The sequence below is a fragment of the Cryptotermes secundus genome, unplaced genomic scaffold (assembly GCF_002891405.2).
Source record: "Cryptotermes secundus unplaced genomic scaffold, Csec_1.0 scaffold693, whole genome shotgun sequence".
Taxonomy (NCBI): Eukaryota; Metazoa; Arthropoda; class Insecta; order Blattodea; family Kalotermitidae; genus Cryptotermes; species Cryptotermes secundus.
In genome coordinates this window covers 1,207,174-1,232,546 of record NW_019722434.1, presented here as the reverse complement: position 1 = coordinate 1,232,546, position 25,373 = coordinate 1,207,174, and the positions used below count along the sequence as shown (strand labels likewise).

General features: G+C 44.1%; 1 protein-coding gene across 4 annotated transcripts in view; it reads right to left on the bottom strand.

Annotated features, from left to right (window-relative positions):
* The window catches only part of LOC111861437 (transformation/transcription domain-associated protein), a 90,041-nt gene that overhangs the window by 18,212 nt on the left and 46,456 nt on the right, over positions 1-25,373 (bottom strand). For 2 of the 4 annotated variants that reach the window (XM_023845998.2, XM_023846000.2), the window contains exons 36-55: positions 25,048-25,257; positions 24,619-24,918; positions 23,163-23,285; positions 22,868-23,069; positions 21,753-21,904; positions 19,366-19,535; positions 18,233-18,471; positions 16,901-17,061; positions 15,125-15,388; positions 11,971-12,101; positions 10,076-10,235; positions 9,546-9,796; positions 8,424-8,595; positions 7,830-7,997; positions 6,522-6,770; positions 5,953-6,135; positions 3,129-3,434; positions 2,283-2,447; positions 486-644; positions 71-110 (exon numbers count right to left, since the gene is read on the bottom strand). In XM_023845998.2, the coding sequence (XP_023701766.1) occupies positions 71-110; positions 486-644; positions 2,283-2,447; positions 3,129-3,434; positions 5,953-6,135; positions 6,522-6,770; positions 7,830-7,997; positions 8,424-8,595; positions 9,546-9,796; positions 10,076-10,235; positions 11,971-12,101; positions 15,125-15,388; positions 16,901-17,061; positions 18,233-18,471; positions 19,366-19,535; positions 21,753-21,904; positions 22,868-23,069; positions 23,163-23,285; positions 24,619-24,918; positions 25,048-25,257 (3,805 nt within the window). The remainder of the gene's footprint in view (positions 1-70; positions 111-485; positions 645-2,282; positions 2,448-3,128; positions 3,435-5,952; positions 6,136-6,521; positions 6,771-7,829; positions 7,998-8,423; positions 8,596-9,545; positions 9,797-10,075; positions 10,236-11,970; positions 12,102-15,124; positions 15,389-16,900; positions 17,062-18,232; positions 18,472-19,365; positions 19,536-21,752; positions 21,905-22,867; positions 23,070-23,162; positions 23,286-24,618; positions 24,919-25,047; positions 25,258-25,373) is intronic. The other 2 variants (XM_023845999.2, XM_023846001.2) reach the window with 1 other exon arrangement.

Sequence of the window (25,373 nt, the reverse complement as noted above, 5' to 3'; positions counted from 1 at the left end):
CTGTTTTTTCCCCCCCCCACACGCACCCCCCCCCCCCAAACACACATCAGTTCGGAAGAGAATATCGTACCTTGCTGCTGTGATTCCCCTCTTCCTGCTGCATGCTGTGCCTGCAACATCACCACAACAAATTTCACTAGTGATCCACACTGCTGGGAGGGACATTTGGTTGGCAACAATACTACTTACTGCACACTGTCTGAATGAGACTTCATCAGAATCAAATCAGGTAGTAACTGAGAAAGGAGATAATGCAAGGGTGCATCATTCTGGAATGTGACACGGTGTAATCTGGTAGATGCTCAATGATACTTCAGACAGCATACTGCATCCATCTTCATGCACAACCAGTAAGCCAAGCACATAGCAAGCAGCTTGCTTGGGTTACCCTGAGACTACACTGTAACATTTAGCAGAGCCTCACAGTTTGTCGAATTAACAGCTACATTTTGACATCATAGGATTCATAGGACTTGTTTACTTACTCCGTGCTTCTGGAGTCGTGCCTGACTGGATGCAGCCAGTTTGCCAGCAATAGCAGCAGCCTGCTCTGCACTCTTGTAGCGTTCGCGCTGTTCTATCTTAAGTGTCAGGTACAGCGTTCGAATTGGGAAATACACAGCCTGGGGGAACATGCGTCCCACCTGCAACAGAAATGTGTTGTACTGTAATGGCAGAAATAATCAGTTTTGATACTATACAGTTTCCACATGTCTACATGTGTCCCTGTAGATTTTCATGACACTTGTATGAAGGTCAGGCAATTGTAGACTGTCCCATTTCTAGGACTACAATCCTTTGGTACATACATGATGCTATGTCATCTTGTGCATAGGTACCAACATCAGAGGAATCTGCAGCCCTCACCTTCAGGGTAGATGAAAATCTGAAATGTTGGTATCTATCACCGGACCTCACATCTCTTTCACGAGACTGTAATCTTAATATTCACTGCAGCGGTAACCTCAAGTATCAAACCCCTTTTCTGTAACATTTAGTTCCTTATCACCAATGTCACTAACATGGCAGTGATACCGGTGCCTCCTTATGTAGGGGCTGGAAATTTTATGTGCTAATAAGAGAGGATGGGGACGAGGAAGAAAGGCAACTTTTGAGAAATTCTTCTGTTTCACAGAACATGGAACAACATGATGTTATCTTCATGACAGTGACAGCTAAAACTCTGTGTGGCTTGGTGCATGAAAACAGAACATATATATTTATAATCCATTTCACACCTCACTTAGCTTCATTTTGGGCTTGTTTCCTCTCACAACAATGAACCTCTCTGTAGTATTCTTAAATTAAGAATTATGAACACAGTTCCAGAATTACTGGGTTTTTGAACATTGTCCATTGACCAGTATTCTAAAAACCAGAGAACACAGCGTTTTGGAAACTAGATCGGTTTCATCCTCAGGTGAGGAGATGCCTACCTTGTTGGGTCCCTGAGAATGAGCTAACCTCAATCAATGGTCTCCTTCACCTGAAGATGGAAAACAGATCCAGTTTCTGCAATGCTGTGGCCTCTAGTTTTTAGAATACTAGATGATGGACCATGTCCAAAAACCCAGTAATTCTGAGTGTTATACACCATCATTAGAACCCTTTAGAATCTACATGAACACAGTTACCATGCAAAACTTTCAATGTTATTTGCATATCTGCCAAAAGACTGAATTTTGCTGATGGGACAGGGAAACCATTAGAAAACTTGACCACAAGACACAGACAGATTCTGAGTCTTCCTGAAATGTGAGGCAGGGGATCAAATTACAGAACCATAATATCTTGCAAGTCATTCTGGCCATTTAACACTAGCGTTAATACTTTCACTCTGAGCAGCTCCACATTAATATTCAAGAGGTGATCTGTTAGAATCCTTCTAAATCCTTTGCAATTCATCTTTCATCAACAAACCATCCCAACGTTCAACACTATACAGTCTAGATGCTGACAGCTGGCTTACCTCTGGGCCCCACTACTTTTACAGTGCCCTACCAGATCCCAGTATTTCATGGCAAATGAATAAATAACAAATGATGTATGCACATGGGGCAGCTACAAGCACCATCTAGTGGCAGAGGAATTAACAACATACCAAATACACCATGAAAGAGAAGTGTCTTGTCTTGACATAGAGTGATACAGCAATGTGTGGAAAGAGCACCAGTAAACAACCACTACACTGCATTCCTTCATCTTGAGACAGTCTCATGCTCTACCAACGGAACAAACCTTGTGACTGTTCTAAGTGGCTGGACTCTCTTCAATGGTCTCACCTGGCTCAACAGATTGAGAATGAGAGTCCCCTCATTGCGCACCATACATGTGAGCAGTTGAGGTATCCATGGCAACCACTGGATTGGAGGCACACCCACTGAGTACTTGTCCACTGCTTCAGTTAGAGTGGATTGGTCGTCATCATATGTCAGCAGCCAGAGGACCTACACAGCACACAGGAAAGTGTTCACTGTGATGATAGCAACAGGGGCTTTACAGAACCCAATGGCTCAGTACCGCATCCACCACTGGGTGGAACCCTAAGGCAGACTGACCTATGTCCTTAAGCTCATCATAATATTATACTTCCATCTACGCCTAGCTCTCCCAAATGGCCCCTTCCCTTCAAGTTTTCCAGCTGAAAAGCTGTACACACTTCTTATCTCTCCCAGATGTTATTATTAGTGCAAACAAATGAGGATCAGACAGACACAGCATGTAGCAGATATGGAAAATATGGAAAATGTATAAAATCTGTTAGCTTGGAAGACATACGAGCAGAAGGGACAGATAATATTAAAATGAGATGTAAGGAAACGGTGTGAGAAGGTGGATTGCATTCATCTGGCTCAGGGTAAGGTCCAGTGGTGGGGTTTGTGTATACGGTAATGAGCCTAAGGGTCTAATAAAAGGCAAGAATTTTCTTGACCAGCTAAGCAACTACTAGTTTCTCAAGACGGATTTTGGTCTGTACAGTCAGTTCTGTTTCTTATCTTGTGCAGAACAGTCTCTGTTGTAGCCCTCAGTATTTATGAAATGGATGACAGCATGAGGCCTGATGATGAGAACATGAAGAACACAAGGGACATCCACACAAGATGGTTCACATGTAGAAACAGACGTACCTTGGCCAAGTATTTCCTGGACTTTGATTCATTCTGGTGGCGACACGCATGCAGGAAGCATGTAATGGCTTGGGTGCCAAGAGAAATCTGTCGGGCATCTCGCGTGAACAGCTGCTCAAGGTAATCGCCCCACAGCGCCCACGCCTTCACCAATGTGTCGTGCATCTGAACGGCTGCTGAGAACACCTTGTTTGCATCATCTGAACGGCCAATCTGTGCCAACAGCATGCCTTTCAGGGCATAGATCTCGGATGTCATCTCACGTGTCAACAGTTTCACGTTCGTCAGCTCAATCACATCCAAACCCTGCAACCACATCACACGATGACACCTCAGGTTCCCACAGTGGTGAACATTAAGATTATGGTCTTCTGGTTCATGTCACCATGCAAGCTGCTAGATAGGAATCTGTCTTTACAGTAGAAGAAAACACTGAAGATGGGGGCAGAAAATTGCTCTGACATGTTGGTACCCACCTATCAAATTACACAGCTTCACATCTCAGAAGACTGTAATCTTTGCATCATGGAATATAAACCCTCACTAATCCAGAATAACTGGGGAAAGAGGCCATCTGGATTAGTGAAGCAAAAGGTACTCCTTTCCGTAATCTGGAATTTTACTGTGAACATAATCAGTGTCACTTTCAGCTAATACAAATAATACAAATAATCTGATGCCCCACTTCGTTTGTTTCTTTGGATTATAAATTTTGAAAATTATTTTGTACTTGAACACAACTGTTGATTCATTTATTGCAAGGTTTTTACCTGGCTCAAAATTTTTCTGAAACTGTTTCCCTATACAATGGGGTACCCAAAAGAAACCGAACTAATTTTTTTGTGGGCAGAGCTTTTGTAGAACCGCGTTTTGCCGCTATGAGCGCATAGAGCTAACATTCCTGAGTCGATAAGCCGACTACCGTTGCTTCAGAAGGTAAGGACTAGTTTCGGCAGTGTTTATAGTGACAACTGTTTTGTGTGATCGTCATTTTTGCAATGGCTGATTTTCGTAAACAGCGTGCGGCAGTGAAATTCTGATTTTTGCTCGGGAAAAGTGGAACAGAAACTCTTGAAATGTTAAAAACGGTGTACAAGGACGATGCTATGGGGAAAACTCAAGTGTTTGAGTGGTTTTCCCGTTTCAAAAATGGTGAAATGTCAATTGATGACAAACCTCGTTCTGGTCGTCCTTCCACGGCCCGAACACATGAAAATGTTGAAAAAATTCGTGAAATCATCAAGGAAGATCGACGACGGACCATTGAAGAAATTGTGGAGCTGTCGGGAGTTACTTGGAGCTCAGCGGCCAGATTTGTGGCAGTCGGGTGACTGGTTTTTCCATCATGACAATGCCCCTGCTCACACAGCCCTGTCTGTATGACAATTCTTGACCAAAAATGGTATGACCCCTGTTCCTCACCCTCTATACTCACCCGACCTTGCCCCGTGCGACTTTTTTTTGTTTCCTTGAATGAAAAGAGACATGAAAGGAAAAAACGACGGAGGCACTGTCAAGCATCTCAGAAGATGAATTTAGACAATGTTTTGAAAAATGGAATAAAAGACTAGACAAGTGCATTAGTGTAAGTGGAGAGTACTTTGAAGGGGATTGAAGGGTTGTGCTTAAAATTTGAATAAATAAGTTAAAAAAAAAATAAGTTCGGTTTCTTTTGGGTACCCCCTCGTATGGTCTATCACCCCATGTACTTTCTCTGTCCTTTTGATGGCCCAATTGCTTTCTTCAGTGCTATCATTTCCCCACATGCATCATCCAAAATATCTGTACAAAGCGATCTCTGGATATTATGTCACCAAAAAATTGTATCTGTTTTGCTCTCACTAGATCAGTAGTCTTTTTAAGTTGGGTAATGTGATTAGACCCATATTTATAGTTAGACCTAAAAACAAGAACAGACACATCAGACCACCTACTCCAAATGGATCACTGGCTTAGCCAAATTCAGCAATTTTGTGTCCTGTGTACCTGTCTGTCTCTGTAACAATGTTATTCAAAAGCTCATTATTAAAAAATAATCCATGGATTCTGCATCTGGCAGAAGGTTAAATTGTGGCCCTGCATTTTTAGTAAATTTGTATGCTTTGGGTTTCTTGTTGCCCACTGTCACATCTTCCCACCCATCAACACACAACACTTGTTCCACCCTCTCTCTCACTTTCCAACATTTCCTTGCTCGATTCTCCACTCGCAGTTTCTCCTTCAATTTCCAAAGTGAACTCATCATCACAGTCAATATCTAGTTATCTAGTTCTGTGTTTAACATATCACTACTACATTCTTCATCTGCATCACGCAAGGGATTATATCTGTTTCTTGAGTCCAGAGAGCTGTGGTTCAGCCGAATGTAAAAGCATGTTACGAACACGTGACATTTGTTCCTCAAGAAGTTCAAATAATGACTTCCATATGGCAGAAGAAGGCAGACAAAACATTCACGAATGCATTGCCACAGGAAACGGTGGCCAGAAGTGACATGTGACCATAGAAAAGTGAAAGAAACTCTGTTGATCATTTATCACCATTCGCCTGTGGAACCACTTTCACCATGTCGATTATATATCAACATACAACCGGAAAGAGTTAAGGCACTATCCTAATATTCACCTAAAGTTACTGAGAAGAACTATAAAGTGGTTCGTATTCTGACTATATTAAAACTGGATATCTGTAAAACAAAGTGTCTAGCCTTGCCACTACAGTGGCAACCTGCTCAGTATCAGAAGCGGAAATGTTCATTAACACAGATAAGCAAAAGGGTCTTCTGTCGATGCTTTGCAAGTCTTTGGGCAACATAACAACTCACCTTCTGCAGCTCATTCTTATCACCTACTGTTGCCATCTGCAGGTAGCATTTCACCTGCTGGCGAACTTTCTGGAAGCAGTCCACTATGGGCAGGCTTGGAATCGTATATATCCGGCACAGTGAGTCGAGACACACCCCCGGCAGGTTGTGCTTACGGGCGATCTTTCCAAAGTGGATGATAGCCTGTGAGACAATGAATTGGCTATGCAACATAAATAATGTTGTCACTGTTGTCAATATGAACACTATTCAGATAATGTAACACAAACACATGGCCAACAGAGGGCAGCAAAGTGGACATTCAGAGGAAGCTCTTCGAACTGGTAGGCAGTCTTATTTCCTTTGGTTCCCCCTGTGACTGGGCACTCGCCTTAGTTGCACCCCATTATCATGTAGGATGCTAATGCATCATGACACAACAAAACATCTCTTCCAGAATGTAGTTCTTTCTTCTGTCAGTAGATCCCTTGGATGCATGTAGACTGCTGGCTATTCATTTCTGTACCATGAAATGCAAAGGTAAGCCAACTGAACTGACTAGGACCTGAACTAGGTACCAGCTGACCCACCTGAGCAGAAGCATGTACACCAAGTGTGCTGTTGACAGTCTGGTCATGCTGTGCATTGAAGTGAGAGGCTATGAAGGTATAGTGGTGTTGTCGCCAGGTGAAGATGTCACTCCAGTGACTCAGGTCGTCTGCGATCACAGGGAGGCGGTTGCGCCAGGTCTTTATGGTGGCCTTCATGTCATGGAGTGAATTGCTGCGACCATGCTGCAGTGCCTGATGGATCTGTGCCGCCTCCTGCAGCTCCATGATCTGCAGCACATCAAAACATGGAAGTAATTACAGAACAGCTGGGAGTGACCAACATGCCGAGAGATCCAGGTATCACCCTGCTGCAGACATGAAACGGTAAAAGGTAAAATGTAAGGCTATCCCTGTAACAGGCCATGGAGGCCCATAGGGTTGTGAGATGTCTAGGCTCCCACATTTTCTAGACAATCAGCTCACAGGTGATAGCAAGGTTGTCAGCCTTACGTGCCAGTCACCAACCTTTACCCCCAGGAAGATTCCTGGTATTCATTTCTGTTGGAGGCAGAGTCAACCCTGGGGCCATAGTGCAGCTGGAAGGATTAGGTAAATTGAAAACTCAAATGGTCTCATCAGGAGTTGAACCTGCAATCTTCCAGCTTGTAGCATAGCGCCGCAAGTGTCAAAGGGACAGATGGCAGCAGAGATAAGTCAGGGGAACAGAAGAGGGAGAGTAAAGTGGAGAAGAAGATCACAGAAAATGAAGTAGGGGGAAAAAGAAGCAACAGAAGGAAAAGAAGAAGAGGAAAAAGGTAAAAATAAGGGTAAAGTGATGCTGGAACTATCTGTTGGACCGCATGGCATCACACCACAGAAGGCGGTAATCTTCAAGGGTAAAGCTGTCCCTGTTCGTAATTATGCACATCACTGTGAAGATGTGTGGGGAAGTACAGGTACAGTTCCACGCATTCTCAGCACTCGACGGAGGTAAGCAGTCAGCTCTGTCCTGGTTACTTGACTTGCAAAGACTATACGGTAATCACTGTATATGAGGATGGATGGGCAGCTGGTCTGGATGCCATGAAGAACAGAAAAATCTCTGCTCTCATTGGGAAAGAAACACCAATTCTCCCGCTGTCAAGCATGTACACCGACTGAGATATATCGGGTCTTGCCAAGCAAGGCACTGTGGCATAAATCTGCTAACAGAGGACAGATATTAGGTGAACAGAAAGATGGAGGAAGGACACGACCTGTTCACACACTGCCTCAGAAATATGCCCAGAAGCCAGCCTATCATTTGATCAGCTTCTGTCTCATGTAGCCCAGGTACAGGAGACTTACCTGCTGTGCAGCCTGCAGCAGGGGCAGGTGGATGTGGGAAACAATGTGGGGCAGTCTGCGCCACTCCCTCATGCACAGCCCACTGGCCTGCTCCACGTAGCGCTCCACCACAGACAAGTGCGGGTCCTCCGGGTGGCAGATTGCGAGGAAGCCTCTGTACAAATGCACCTGTATGCAACATAAGCAGCATTTCACATACGACACATGGCAGGTGACTGGACTGCAACTAAAGGCTGCCACACACTCACACTAGACACACCTGCACTGCTTGTTCCTAACTGTACTTGCACATGAAGGTGTATGGGGGAGTAGAGGTAGAGCTCCATGCACTGTTAACTTGGACACCAGGTGGTCAGCTTCATTCACCGGCTGCTTTACACCCAAGGAAAGAACAACAGTCCCCAAGAAATAGGAGGCTACTTAGCTTTCGTCTCACAGAAGTTCCATCAAGGCTCAACTTCTGTTCCTCAGAAATCCCACAACTGAATACTACATCACCTCTTCACCTTCTGTCACCGAAATTCCACAACTGATATATCACCTGCTCAACTTCTGTTTCGTAAGAATCAGCCAGTGAACAGTACACCTGCTCACCTTCCACATCATTTCCTTGGGACAGCTGGTCTCCACCTGACTCAGTGCTTCTTTCATGAGGTTCCAGTCAGGAACTCTCCAAGCAATCTCCAGTATCAGGAATGGGTTCTGTACACTCTTGTCACGCGCATAGTCCAGTAGCAGGTCCCACTGGTTGAGCTCTTTTGAACATCTGCAGGCAGTCAGACAAATTAATGGCATTATACATCTTCCATCCTCACCGGTCTACAGTTGTCAGTAATATCTAGAACGGCTGTTACCACATGCACAGATGCCTTCCAGGGGATGCTATCCTAAATCAGTTCACCAGACCTCTTTCAATACTGTCTTCCTATTTATGCCTGTTTTAAAGCAAAATATTTTGTAAGGATATATCTTCTTTAACCCGTGTGCTATACGTCCTAACAATATTGAGCAAACAGCACAAATTATGAACCTCCTCATAATTCCCCCAGTCCTCTGTCACTTTATCTCCCTTGCCTCCAAGTATTCTTCTCGCCAGTTCAGCATGGAGTTCAAGGGTGCATTCAGAGGGCACACATCATGACATGAAGCTGAAGCGAGTGCTGTTCTCAGTTGTAACGCTGTTCACAGACAGCCCAGTATTTTGGGGGGGACATACTGCCTCTGCCTTCAGAGTGAACGAGTAAGACAAGCAAACATGTAGCAAGAAGCAGGCAGAAAGCAGAGCACCACATCCAGTAAGTACAGTGATCCCTTGCTAACCCAAATCAAAATATGAGAATGCTGTTCACACTTGAGTACACACTTTAAAACACACGTGGCATTTAGGAAGGTAGACAAGTCACTTGTCTATTCAGACGAAACTTGACACTTTCTTTAAACCTGCATTATTACGTTCAGAAACAAGTACAACTTCTGAGGCTTCTTGTCCACATTTACATCCCCTAGACACCTCCACACCTGTCAGGTCACATTTTCCTAACAGGTTACTCTTACCTTGCCCTGTCCTCACTCTAGTCAATTCTGGTGAATGGTATACCCAAAGAAAGATAAGTCATTAGACACCCAAAATTATGTGCAGGGATAAAACGGACCTGATGATGATTGAGGTAACATGCAGTCCAACTTCACAGTTCAGCAGAATATGAGACCACTCACCTGACCCAGTGCTCCTCCCATAGCCTGAGTTCACTACGTACACTTCCTGGTGCAGGACTCGAACTGTAGTCGCTGTGGACTTTGCTCATGGCCACCTCATATGCCCCTTGAGCCTGCTCAAAGAAGCCCTGTTGCTCGTAAGCAATAGCAACATTTGTCTCTACATAGCGCGCGTGTTTCTGCCACAGTCCACTCCACATATCCTCCTCGCACAGCAAGGAGTACATGTCAGACAGCGAGTCCAGAATCTCCTACAACAGGGTTTCACTGCCCATCAGTTTCCAGCATATCAACATAATTACAGTTGTGCTGTTCTGATGTAAAACAGTTTAACAGAGAAGAGGGGATAGATGAATGTATGCACTGGGAGACGGATAGAGTAGATCATGGACTTAAATCAGTGCAACAGGACGCTAAAATATAACATCAGTTTAACAGATCTAACTATGTGCACAAATGTTGATGTGTGAATATGGCAAATATTCTGTTGAGCCATTACAGCGAGAATGAGCAGTTCCTCTTTGACTCACCTGTTGGGGGGACACTATGGGCTCAAACTCGTAGCAGTCTGTGACATCACGCTTTGATTTCAGCTGACTGTTGTTCCCGTGTTCGAATGCAAGCTGTTCAAGGTTTAACGTCATACGATGCCAAAGATTGTGTGACTTCCCCAGGTATTTCATCAGGACTCTGCAAACAAGAGGACTAACATACTGTATCTGAGGTTCTCAAAGCAGTGACTATGAAAAGTACTAACTTCTGGGATGTGACACCGTGTAGTGTGGTAAGGGTTCACGGACATTTCAGAGGACGGTACTGCCACTGTCTTCAGGGTCAAAGAGTAAGCAAAGCAATAATTTTACCGCTTGTTTCTTGCTGATTCCTTGGTTTACTCTTTGACCCTGAAGATGAATGCAGCATATGTCCCCAAAACACGTGTGAAATTCCACCAGACTACAAAGTGTCACATGTCAGAAGGTGGTACTGCTTACAGCCATTGCTCCAACATTTCCATGTGCATAACACATAAACAGGGGGATGTAGCAGCATAGTTGGTTGAAGCAAAATGCTACAAACCAGAAGGCCATGGGTTTCATTCCTGAAGAGATCACTGGATTTTTCAATTGGGCTAATCCTTCCAGCTGCACTGTGGCCGTGGGGTCACTTCGGCCTCCAACATGAACAAATGCCACAAATCTTTCTGGGGGTAAAGGGTGACCAGTGCATAAAGCTGACAACCTCACCGCCATCTGTCTAAAAAATGTGGAAGCCTCAACGTGTCAAAACCTCATGGGCCTCTGCAGCCTCTTACAAGGATATACGAGTAGCTTTACCTTAGCAGTGTTATACTGACAAGTTCCACATGAAGGAAGCAGATCACAAGCAGTAAAGCTGCAATTTCTATTGAGTATTAAGCTCTATTAGTGGCCCACTGCATTACTCCAGCAATGCATGCCTCTGTTCCGGATAACCAAGAGCCGTTTCTTTCAGCACTGAAACTCCAGCTGCTGGCACCATAGAGCCGGGAGGAATTCATGTCCCCTATTCCCAGGCAAAATCATCATCATCAGTAATCTGTCAGACGACAGGTCCACAGTATCTTCCAAAACAGTTTCTCCACTTAATGCGATCTTCTGTTTTTGGAAAGAGACTATCCAGAAAAAGTGATAATGTGGTAGTTTTTCCATTTGCTTTCCACATCGCAGTACAACAGCCGTTCAAACCACTCTGGTCACGCCTGTTGCTATACGAACTTGAACCATCTCGAGCATCATTTGCTCTGTGCTTCAAGTCGCTGCTGATGACGCTGCTTCCGGCATCAGTTTTTGGTTTTTGGTGTCTCTCTTCGTCTGATGCCTACCCTTTGATCTGTCCAGCAAGGGAGGCCCTGCCAGTAGCTACGCTACCGCTGGTATAGCTCTCAGGGTCCTTGGCATACTCAAACCCCCTCACCACGATAAGGAGGCCAGGCAAAATAACACAAGACAAAACATGAAATCAGTGACTGGCTACTTCTTTTCCTGAGCCTTCCGTAGCCTTCTCCAATTCATGAGTCACCAATCTGCAACCACTTCACTTGATACACTGTGAGACACACACTGCATCATTAAATTAGCCACAAATCCACTAACACAGCTTAGTCAGTATACTGACTAGGCTGCAGGTTGCATGATCAGAGAATCCGCATTCAATTCCCATCAGGAGCCGCAATTTTTCTCTTCTCCACTGTATCAAGCTGAACTCCGGGGCTTACCCACTGGGTACCAGGGTTCGTTTCCTGTGAGTACAGCACCTGGGGTGTAAAGCTGACCACTCACCCCTCTCCCTTAAATTGTCGTGATGTGGTGCTTAACACCGCTTCCACTTACAGTGTCAGGTGAGTCTGATCACTGAATGTGCATGCAGATGCATCTCCTCTACTTACGGTTTGATGACGATGGGCGGGTTGCAGTGGGACATGGCCTCAATGAAAGTGTTCAGGGCACTGGGATGGCAGTCCTTCTGAATAACGTGTGCTCCACTGCATACAAATGGGACCATTTCTGCTAGAAGGGTCTGAAAATACAATTTCATTCTCATCAGAAAAGTCCTGTCAAGGTTCCGGCAATGTTTATCTTTGTGAGTACTGTGACATGACGCCTAAAAGCCGGAATAGTGGAGCCACAGAGACGTGCATTGCTAACCAACAGCTCAGTAAACATGTTCCCATGGCAAAGAATACGCAAGCAACAACTGAGATATTGTTGGGCTATAACAAGAGAAAAGGTGTTTTCTGTTGAGTCTGTCATGAGACTATATAACGAGGATCCCAAGCCAACTGGGAATTACTTGAGAATCAGCAGTCAAAGATAATTGAGAAGAGATGGCAGTTGCAGCAGATACTTAGATCGAGAGAGATTGAGGAAACATTGCCCTTTCTATAGTCACAACCAAATGCTTGCATCGAAGCTGAGATACAGAAAGCATTCAGTTTTCTGTGGGCTCATAGTGAATTCAAATATCATAGTTTATTTCATGATACAATGGCAATGAAACGTCATCTGGAAGATGATGAAATTGAAAGAACTGTCCATTCTCGGGTGCTTCGAGCAGTTCCATACCAAGGCACGATTCAGTTAGATAATGGAGGGGGGGGGGAGGGGAAGCCTATATATACATCCAGAAGATAACAAATAAAGTACGTACATTGAATTTTACTATAAGTAAAAAGTAAAGTAAAGCTATCCCTGTACCAGGTCGTGAAGGCCCATAGGGTTTTGAGATGTTGAGGGTCCCACATTATCTAGACAATCGGCTCAAAGATGGAGGTAAGGTTGTCAGCCTTACGCACCGGCCGCACTTTACTCCCCAGGAAAATTATTTAATTAATTCCTGGTACTCATTTCTGTTAGAGGCTGAGTAAACTTGAGGCTGGAAGGATTAGGTCAACTGAAAAAAATCCAATGACCTCATCGGGATTTGAATCCGCGACCTTCCGGCTTGTAGCGTAGCATCTCAACCACTACGCTATTTAAAAATAATTATTTATAACTGTGCGTGCACTTCTACTAGCAGTGTTTAAATAGACGAATATGTGTACTTTGACCATGATGACTGTACCTTTCAATGTACCGATATGTGCACTTTGGATGTTGAAGGTTAAAGAGAAGGTTCCAGGAAACAAATATTTCTCTCGTGAATTACACTGTGACACTGTCAGTAGCTCCACTACATAGTGCTGAATGGTAGAATTATCAAGGTACTATCCTGGCATTAGCATGGAGGGACTGAGGAAAACAACAAAGAACCTCTCCGAACAGCCAGTGACTAGAACAAGATTTGGCGTGACAGAGAGAAAAGTATTTATTTTCAAGAGTAAACAAACAGATTATTTGGACATATAAAGCCAAGAACTGATCACAACACTGCTTCACTAAACATGTCATGTGGACATACGGGCAGTGGAGGTAGTACTCCACATATTCTTAACCTGAGCAATACATTGTAGTGAGTGCTGGTTTCTGCTCCAGCCACTTTAGCACTGGGGAAAGATGTTGGGTGGACCCTAGAGTTAGTCTGGACATGACAGTGAAGGCATAAGTGTCTGCCCTGCTGAGAGTCTAACTCCAGTTCTCCACACACTTAGCATGGATAAATTTATACCATCCAACACAAGCAAGAAGTTTCATTCCTCTATTACAACCTAAGCAGCTGAAATTATACAGCTGATATGAGTCACATCTCTTCAGGCTGTACAAGCACTGGCAGCTGGCTTTAAAGGATTGCAGGTATAAAAGAGACCTCTGTGTATGATCCAGCAGTGCTGACATCAAGTGTACTACATGGCAGTCCCATCTCTTAACACGCTGTACTGTGTCAGTGACTATACACAGCATCTGGATTGATAACTGGATTTATTAATGACTTATAACTCGTAACCACATACAAATAAATATATGAGCTTCAGTAATCCACACACTGCATACATCACTACTGCAAACACTAAGTCTTCTCAGGCTGCTATGTCTTCACTAGTCGTTTCTTGGTAGCAGCATCTAACAATCCAATTGAAGACTCTCTTGACTCAGCTTGGGTTGGACAGCACAGAAAACATTGCTTGCATGGATCCTCTGTTGTTACATGTTCATTCACTGCCCCAGAAACCTATTAACGGTGCTACTGCATAGCAATGGCTGCCTCTTTTTTCTTCCGCTATTCTGGCTTTTGGCTGTCACGTCACAATATATATGACTCACATCAACACAAAACAAGCTTCTGAGCATTAATCAGACTGCATGGTTGCAGACCTGGCACATCCAGTCTCATCAGATCAGTCAGTTTACTGGCAATGAAAGGGTTAAAAGCTAAGATGTTTCAACTTATACATTATTTCTTTTACACACATGAGACTATGAAAGGGGGGGGAGCTTATGCTTGGGTAAATATGGACTGAAACAGATCGAAGGAAAACTTACAACATGAAGACTATGGTAAAGAATGGAACAACAATGTCACATAGTCTGGAGTGACTACAGACAGCATATGAATTGGTGAATGGATTTATTAACCACTTACACAAGATTCTGAACTACAACCAATTACAGCACCACTGCTAACCTACACAACTAACCAATCACCAAAGCACCCACTAAGCCTTTTCCAGCCTGCTGTGTTTTCACCAGCCATTCCTTGGTAATGGCTTCTAACAGTTGAGATTCCTCTGCTTCCAGGCTCAAGTTCTCTCTGAGCAGCAGCTCCCTTCCAATTGAACTACACTTGTTCAGTTGTCCCCTTATAGCCCTGTCCATGGACCAAGTAGAAAACACCATTTCCAAGAGTGCCTCTACTTATGCATGTGTATCTGTTACCGCAGGAACATGTTTACTGAGGCGTTGCTTAGAAACGGCTCAGGTATATTTATCTGCCTCATGGTTGTTGAACAGTAACAGCTTTACATGGTCCAGCATGTTATGAAATGCCACACAGAAGGAAGGAAGGAAGAACATGAGAAGGAACTGAGGACGAGCTCTGGGAAGACACAGACAGATGGACAGTGTTCACTGCTAGACTATGCACATAAGTGGAAACACTTTACTCACACTCTGCTGTTTCTCAGTGAGGATGCCCCAAAGGCGAGGGAAGCAGTCCAGCCACACCCGTTCCGCCAGCGCCGTATCCATGTGACACAGCTGAGCAGTGGCAAACAAGAACTGAACGGTTCTTGTGGAGCGAATAGACTCCAACACCTTGGACTGGCGGATGATAAGATGCGCCAGTGCTGCCTTGCGCGTTCGACTTGTTGGGTGCTCTTCACCTTTCTGGTCCACTGATCCAACAGCATGGAGGTCCATGTCAATATCATCCTATACATGATGGAAAACAAGCATGGAAATAATGAATATGACCTGTATCAGAATTGCTGTACTATTGTACATGTTACATTATACACAACTGTTGGTCATCCAGATCCTCGCTAACATATTCATTATGCATGTGCAAGACGAGGCCAGCAGTAATACTCTACCCTTGTATCTGGGAGGTGCTTAGATTTAATTCTGGCTAGGACACTGGCTCCCCTGATGGACACATCACAGTACTGCATTTCTGACTATGCCCTAGTGCTCACCACTCAGTGCAGCACAAGCTCGTACCAACTGTACAGTAACAGCTCCAAAATATCTACATAAATATCATAGTGAAGCTGTCAGTCTTCTTCTGCTGTCATGAGATGGGGTATGTGACAACGGCTTCTACATTTTCTCAGTTCCTCCCAAGGAACATTATAAAGGTAACATTAAACACATCATGACTGTATTCTTTAAGTCATCTAGTCATGGCCCATGCTACAACAGTAGATACAGCATCACTGAATAACAACAAATGATTCTAGAGTTCTGACAATAATGTATAACACTCAGTATTACTGGGTTTTTGGGCTCTGTTCATTGTCTATCATTCTAAAATCTAGGGAACACAACATTTCAGAAACTGGATCTGTTTGGTCCAGTGACTGAGCTTAGTTCTTTCTAAGGGACCCAACAGAGCAGGTGACTCCTCATCTGAGGATGGAAACAGATCCAGTTTCCAAAATGTTGTGTTCTGGCTTTTAGAATACTGGATGGTAGACAAAGTCCAAAAATCCGGTAAAGGTAAAATTCTCCCTGTAACAGGCTGCTGTGGCCCATAGGGCTGTGAGACATTGAGGCTCCCACATTTTCTAGAAAATTGCCTCACAGATGGCGGTGAGGTTGTCAGCCTTACACACCGGCAGCCCCTTTATCCCCAGTAAGATTCCTGGTACTGATTTCTGTTATAGGCTGAGTCAACCACTGCACCATAGTGAGGCTGGAAGGATTATGTCGATTGAAAAATCCAATGACCTCATTGGGAATTGAACCCGCAACCTTCTAGCTTCTAGTATAGTGCCTCAACCAACTACACTACCTTATGCTGAACCTTCAAAAGCAAGACTGAGCTTCTCAAGGGGATGACTACAAGGAGAACTACCTTCTGGCATGTGACACCGTGTGGTTTGGTAGGAGTTCACTACTGTTTCAGATTGAGGTAGTTCTTCTGTCTTCAGAATTGAAGCTGCATGCTAAGGTTAGGTTATGGTTAAGTTAGGTCAGATCAGAAAGATGCTGCAAGCAGATTCCTCAGAAATAGGTCAGTAAACATCTACCAGACGACAAACTGTTCCATTACAGTAGATGGCAACCTCCAAGGCTCTAAATACCTACAGAATTTTCTTCATCTATTTAAACATGCTATGTCAACTGGAAAGGTTAAATAGTGCAGAAAGCTCAGTGACAGGATAGTTCTGAACTGGGAGCAGCTGTGACATCTACTGGAGGGACAGGCAAGCTGGCACACACCACCTTCTCTTGGCCATCCAGACCCTCCGGAATGTCACTTGGTTCCTCCTTCACGTTCACCAGATTAACAAAACTGTCCTTTTCTGCTGAGTCAGCCATATTTATGACTGATGTGATGCCGGGTAACAGGTTGGCATCCGACGACATCCGTATTAATGTATCTGAAACGTTATGACATCTTAAGAATCAGAGTGACAGTTATTTCTATTTACAATCCTAACCTTATAAAGTACAGTGGTCACTATATGTACCATCTGCTTACACATTAAAAAAATACATTCTTTGTCCACACAGTGTATTGTCATGTTTCATATTGTTTCCACAACAGTACTTACCTCGCTAAGCAACACGAATAAACTGGATATTGTTACGCAGATGGAATGTTTTTCTTGTGAGGTAAGAAATGAATATTTATACATTACATAAATGACTTTCACACTTCAAAGATTTAAGGATGATAATTTGTATACTATTCCTGGCTGTAAAGTTCCAGAGGCTTGAATTCTCTTTCTGGCTACATCATACACTGAGTTTCCAGTGAGACTTCCAGCAGGGCAATTTTGGTCCCCAAAACACAGTCATTCACCATCTGATGATGACATACCATCACAGATGTTTGAGACACAGTATAACAGCTGTACAGTACTGCCACAGAAATATCTTCTTTGAAGCTTGACACAGCCTTTTTGTCTTGTTTCCTGGAGAATATCACCATGCTCCCACACTTCCTTATACACGTACCTGACCTCCAACATTTAATCTTGAGGGATAGCTTCATCGAACAGGCTCCCTTTCCTTTGACCTCTATCACCACCTCCTGGTTCTACAGGGCTGGTGTCTATATTGGGGGGGAGTGTCAATACCAACCCTGCAGTTTAAGGACATGTAAATCCTCCATTCCCAGACTATCAACTGCCACCACTAAATCCAAATGCCAGCCAAGAGCTCTGAGGTATTCAAAAATCCCCTCTGTGAATATGAAGGTTAATGAAGAATACATGAATTAAATATGGTTAATGATATTAAATACACAGGAGATGGGGCAGTTTGGTCAGTACAGTAACTAGGCTATAGACTGGAAAGTGAGGAACTGCCAGCTATGTCCAGCCAAACTGTGCAGCCCAGCCAGAACCTCAGACAACCAGTTCTGGAGGCTCTTCCCACAGGGATAGAGAAGTTAGGGTGTGGAAGTCACCAACTTAACCTAGAATTGTTGCATGACCACAGCACCTGAAACAGCCTAACAAATCGTCTTCATGCATCCGAAACAACCCTTGCACACGAGCGATTACAATCTATTCTACTTCTCCACTGCATAACATGATGTCTTACTGGAGGACGCAGTGACAACCAGAAGTTCAATACACTGCTTGATCCAGTAGTGTGGACCCATGGCCTCCCAGTTCTGAGAACACGTGATGTACATCAGACGATCGTGGAGCCTCCGCTTCATGCTAGCATCGAACACCTCAAAGAACTTGGCTCTAATGGCCGGCTGCACACATCGAAGTCCTGCCAGGAAAGCTGGTTCCAGTTTCACCGTCAGCTCTGAGCACTTGAGCGTCTCGTCTCTGCAAGTTGAACAGAAAACCATGCCAAATGATTTGAAACAATTAGCTATAGTTGTGATTAGATGCTGTTCACTCAGACACTATGAATTCCCCTTGAGCCTCACTCACAATTCAGAGATACAGTATTTAAATCCCAGCTGTAACCAACAAGAAACCCACATTCCTTCAGGTCACCTCAGCTCAGGCTAACATTCACAGAAACACGGTTTATACTGTGTTCTTCTGGATTATGACACTGTCCTGTCTGGGGGGTAAATACTTATGTTTCAGAAGAAAATACTGCCTCGTGGAACAGGGTAGTCTAGCATTAATGTTGTACACTTGCAATTAGGGGGCGCTCGGTTCAAACCTAGGCTGGGAAACTGGCTATCCTATGAGATCTTTCACGGTTTTCCTTAGCTCCTCCAGGCAAATGTTAGGATAGTAGTTTATTTAGGCAATAACGTTTTCCTTCCAAACCTTTTCAAATTCATCATTAATCAGTCATCCTACTATTCTCTGTTATAGTGTCTGGATACAGACAGCATTACAAACTGACTCACAAACACAGAGAGCTCCAGTAAACAAGTAGGGATACACCAGTGTTTCAGAGAAACATACTGCTTCCATCTTCAGGGTGGAAGTAAGCCATGTTGGTAAAATGACAGAATATGTAAAAGCAGGGGGTAAAGAAACCAATCACAGATAGCCTTAGCCAGTGAAACTGTTGAAGGTGGACGGAGAACCAGTTTTTAAGATGCTGTCTTTAGTCTAAAACCAGAGCAAGGGCATCGCCCAAGGCATTGCAACATGACATTGAATGGTGTGACTTATCTGAGTCCCAGCCATCATACATACAGTTCTCTTCCTCCTTTAACAGCTTTCACAATGGCCTGACACATAATGTTGGCAAACCTGTAGATGTAGTTGACAATGTCAAGGAACTGAGCATTGAGCTCTAGGTCATCAGGGAACCTCTTCTCCACGTACTGCATCAACTTGACAAGCAGAATCGACTTCTCCCTCAGTGTCGGTGCCTGATTCATTGCAATTGGGTTCTTGTTCTCTATCCAGTCTTCCAGCATCTGCAACGAGTTCATCCAACACAATGCACAGCAGGATAATTCAGGCTGTCTGAGTGCACCCAGTCCCAAAGTAACACATGTTCCACCACCAATGGTTTTTCGGTTTATGATTCCTCGATGATTTCTCTATTACAATAAATTATTTCTTACAGGAGACATGTGTCCAACTAACACAGTTTAACCTTATACAATATTTTTCAAGAGTGCAGCAATCATTCCAATCAGGACCCTGGTTTTCCAACTGTGGTTCCACTTAAATGCAGCCAAGAAGCCGATGTACAGGACACAGTGATCAGCTTCTCACTTTTGTGTCCGCAGCGGCCACATACCAAACTTTCCTAACCTGTCACTTTTGTCACATTTTCTTGTTTCTGTGCCTCTGGCTAAAGGACTGCCTACACACAGTACGAAGGGAACGTGAGTAAACACAGCAGCCTGCAGTGCACTGAATGACAAGAGAATGCACTGTTTCTTACTGATCACAAAGAAACACAAGAAAAGGAGTTCAGTAGGTATACGGGTACACATGAAACAGACAGGTGGAGAGGTTTTCATCTGTACAGACTGGTAAAAAAAATCAACCACAGCATGAAAGACAAGAAGGTGGACAAGATAAATACATTGGATTTGACGGTCTCACAGCAGTGACTGTGAAGAGCACTATCTACTTGAGTGTCATATCATTCAGTCGAGGACATTTCACCAGTGTGAACTGCCTCTGTCTTCAGGATTGAAGAGTAAGCCCTGCTTGTACTATCCTACTTGCTGGTTTCTTCCTCTTTCGAGACTGAAGACTGAGGCAGTGTGTCCCTCTGAACACAAAATGATCCAGTATTTGATCTATTAATAAAAAGTCTTTATTTCCATTACAGTACTAGAAATTAACATAAAAAAAGAAAGGCCAATGGATGGAGATTTATCCTCTGCAACTCAAGTGTTCAATATGACCACCATTACATGGCAACTTCTTCAGCACGCACTGTGATGATGCTGATTACTCGATGGCACATATTCTCAGTTATCTCACTGCAGGCTTCAGTGATTATTGCTCTCAATTCCATTACTGTTTGCAGCTTTTTTGGAAAAATCTTTTGCTTAAGGAATCCCCAAAGAAAGTAGTCACATGGGTTTAAATCAGGACTATTCAGAAGCGAGTTCTGTCCACATGAAATGGCCAGGAAATTTGTTTGAGATGACATGCGAGTCAAAAGTGTCACGCAGAAAGTCCAAAACAACATTCACTGTGTGCAGCCTGGCTACATCCTGCATGGGCCACTGAGTTCGCAATGGCAAACCTGTAGCACAAAAGTACTGTGCAACATGCTTAAATAGTGGTCACTGTTCACTGTCTCTTCAAAGAAAACTGGCCCTAGCAGCCCACGACTTGAGATGGCGACCCACACTGTAATTCTCGGTGCACGAGGCACCATCTCATGAATCGCACGTGGATTCTCAAAGCCCAAAATCACTCATTTTGTTTATTAACCTCACCATCCAAGTGGACATGTGCCTCACCAGAAAACCAAACATTGTTGAATGATATCTCATTGTTCTGAGTCTATTCAGCAAATGCCATTCTGTGATGTTTGTTTTGAACTGCAAGTTTAGGCAACACACAGAGGATAAATCTCCATGCCATGGTCTTTCTTTTTGTATGGTAGTTCCTAGCACTGTCACTGAAATAAAGATTTTATTAATAGATCAAATACTGGATCATTGCACCACCCTGTAGTAACAGTGTGACAGCCTACTTTGCTAGCAGACGTACCCTCAAACGTGTAACAGCAACACACAGTCCTTCTCTTGTGCTTGAAAACCCCGCAACTTCCATGTCATACAATCCATTCAGCATACATTTTTCTTTGGAATATTATTTTCAACACAGTTAAACACATTGAAAAAAACATCTGAGCTGCTCACACTGGGGAAGGTTCACATTGCAGTCTTCTGGGTCATGCCATCATGCAGTCTGACAGCTGTTAAGAAATATTTCAGAGGGACACTCTGCCTCCATCTTGATGACAGAAGATAGAAGCAGTATGTTCCACTAAAAGCTGCCAGAATATACAGTGCCATAACCCAGAAAACACGAATCTTCACCAATGAGACAGCCTCAGATCTTCAGAGAACATGTCTGAAGAGTTAAGTTTGTAAAGCAACAAAGTTTAGGAACTACCAACACGTATCAACTGAGGGCGGCTGGATGGAAACACAAACCTTGGTGATGGCCTTCATGATCTTCACATCTGGACTCTTCTCAATCAGTCCAACAAGAATGGTGCCAATGAATATTTTCCTCATCTCTGCCCCCATGACAACGACACGGCTCTTGACAAGATCCAGGCTCAGGACGAGCAGTTCACTGGCAACTGGAACCAAGAGCACAGCCTCACCAAATGCTCTGATCATTCTTCTCCTTCCCCATCCCCTGTTAACTGCAGTAAAGTGCATATATACAGCTGCGATGCGAGCGGAACAGGAAGCCATTACAATGCTCTGAAGATGTCCCACATGAGATGGTACAGAAGGTGACAGCTGAACTTCACGCCTTATTAACTCTACTCTCGCATACGACATATACAGCTGCGATGCGAGCGGAACAGGAAGCCATTACAATGCTCCGAAGATGTCCCACATGAGGTGGTACAGAAGGTGACAGTTGAACTTCACGCCTTATTAACTCTACTCTCGCATAAGAGATATACAGCTGCGCTGCGAGCGGAACAGGAAGCCATTACAATGCCCTGAAAATGTCCCACATGAGGTGGTACAGAAGGTGACAGCTGAACTTCACGCCTTATTAACTCTACTCTTGCATACGACATATACAGCTGCGATGTGAGCAGAACAGGAAGCCATTACAATGCTCCGAAGATGTCCCACATGAGGTGGTACAGAAGGTGACAGCTGAACTTCACCCTTATTAACTCTACTCTCGCATAAGAGATATACAGCTGCGCTGTGAGCAGAACAGGAAGCCATTACAATGCTCCGAAGATGTCCCACATGAGGTGGTACAGAAGGTGACAGCTGAACTTCACCCTTATTAACTCTACTCTCGCATAAGAGATATACAGCTGCGCTGTGAGCGGAACAGGAAGCCATTACAATGCTCTCAAGATGTCCCACATGAAGTGGTACAGAAGGTGACAGCTGAACTTCACGCCTTATTAACTCTACTCTCGCATACGACATACACAGCTGTGCTGTGAGCAGAACAGGAAGCCATTACAATGCTCTGAAGATGTCCAACATGAGGTGGTACAGAAGGCGACAACTGAACTTCACGCCTTATTAACCTCTACTCTTGCATAAGTGAACTATTTATTCACCTGGGCTAGTTTCATGAGGTGGGGTGGGGGTGATGTGCTCACGTGCCATCCGCTGCAGAACCCTCATGAACGGTGTGATGAGGCGATCAATGTAGCTGGGGTTGTTGACACAGGCAGCTTTCAGCATCATCAGTGTACCAAACAGCGTCGTTGGGCTGGCACTGGTGTTCTTCTCATAGTTTGCGAGCCCCTCGAACACAACCTGAACAGAGCAGTCTCCAATTCAAGATAACAAGCTCACTTCATCCAGCTCAATCCTCATGACTGACCATGAGCTGCCAAACTAGAGACATACCTTCCCAACACAGGCATACAGACACTCCAGCTCTTCATACTTGGAGGCCACATTGGAGCTGGTTGGCTCAGTAGGAAAGATGCTCATGAGTCGAGACAGGAGTCCATGCACCAGGCGGATTACCTGCAGAAGAAAACACACAAGTCAATAACCCCAGATATCTGATTGTGTTGCATTTATTTTCTGCAGGTTACTGTACATCGTTACCAGTAACCAGACTATACATAACTGAATTAGAAAGGATTTGGAAGGAAGGCAGAAGGGACTGAAGAAAATCAGGAAATATAAGTTAGGAGAGTTAATGTCCTGACTGAGATTCAAACTAAGTACCTCCTGAGTATGTGTCTTGAGTGTCACCAGTGTGCTGATATGACTGGTGACTTTTTTTGGAAGTTTCAATGAAATGTAGACATGCTAAAATAATTATTTTTGCTAATACAAACAAGAGCATTGATAATGAAGAAACACAGATAACCCTTACCTATGCCGTTCACTTCCAGCCTAACTTCTACCAGACACTACACGCAAAGAAGCAAAAACATCCACACAATTTTCACGAAAACATAAAATTACTGCCACATTGTATAAGTCAGCATGTAAACATAATGAGACAGTAAACGCAACAGTGGCAGATGTCTTCCAACAGCATACCTGCATGAAAGAACTGCAATGACAGATGGTTTCAGACTGAAATCATGCGGCTCAGGACTGGGCACAGTGGTAGGATCTTGTGCACAGGGAAATAAACATTCAGGTTCCATAAAAGATACTGAACGAGCTGAGAGGCTATCAAGCGGGATCCTGCTCCACACAATCATTGATCTAAAGGAATCACACTTCAATCTGTACATTGCAATGCAGCTACAAGCATGACAGCAGTCTGTCAGCAATTTGTGGAACCCAAAGGCTCATACTGCATGTATTCACAAGAGGCCTCCGCTGATTCCGTCCAAGTTCAATATCCTTAACCAGTCACACTGGACAGAACTATTCAACTTTTTCATTTCGTAACAAGCTTATATTTTAAGGAGAGCAGTTGTTAGCCCCATGCCCAACACCCCCAAGCTGGAGGACTGCCACTTGTTAGCTGTCAATGACTATTTATTCAATATACTGGCAGCTTCCCTCCATATCTGGAGGCTGTCTCCCCTATCCACAACCTGAGGATGTGCCATGTTGTGGTGACAAGGGACCCACCTACCAAATGTATGAATTATATACCATAAAATGGGAAAATGACATAAAATTAAAAAAACTATAGAATAAAGTAGTCATGGCCTATTTTAATGTACTATCACAGGACGCACGTGGAGGAAATGAGAAAACTCAGAAAACCTTAGTGAGGACAGTATGTCTCTGGGGTAAGAACGGATCTAGCAGCAACTCAGTGAAGTGTCATGGGTGAGGAGCAGTGAGTTCAGTCTTCACCTCTCCTCAAGCTCACCATATCCTGTACCTTTGAGTTGGAGCAGGTGATGCAGGCTGCAATGCCTCGCTGCAGGGGCTTGCAGCTTGCCAGAATTTGCTCCTTCTTCATGACACCAAGGAGGAAGGTCAGAAGCTCAAGGGCAGTGCAGATGTTGCCGTAGTTTGGCGAGCCTGATTCAACGGATGCAAACACCTTGTCGAACCAGTTCAGCTTCAGGTCACACTGCTGTGGCCATACGTCAGGCTTCAGTGCAGTCTTCAACAGTGCCACACAGCGGCGCGAAAGCAATTCGCCAGGGGTGCCAACCATTGTGTTGGCATCATTCACCTGCACATACATAACCATACACCAAGTTTCAGACTTATATAAAACAACAGGTAGAATTACAGTTTCATGTATTTTAATGTTCATTATTTCAGTGTGTAATGTATGGGAAGTGCAATGATCCCAACTTACCTGGCAAGCCAGTCTCAACAGGAAATTGAGAACGGTGTCTGCATGGGCCCGTTCAATAGGCTCAGTGCTCCCTGGTTCAACCTTAGGTATCACTGTGGGCACAATGCTAGAACCAGTTCCGGATGCATGATGTTTCCTGGACTCAGCATTTAGATTGGGGTCATCGGCGGAGAGGCGCTTCACCCCCACTCCAGATGGGGAGGCTGCAATCTGGACAGAACCACACGGTTACACTGCTGCAAATGTGTCAGAGAAGGTCGGTAAGGCTGGAAGCTCTCACAGTGATGATCACTTAGACTGTGGTCTGTTGGTCATGACATCAAGTA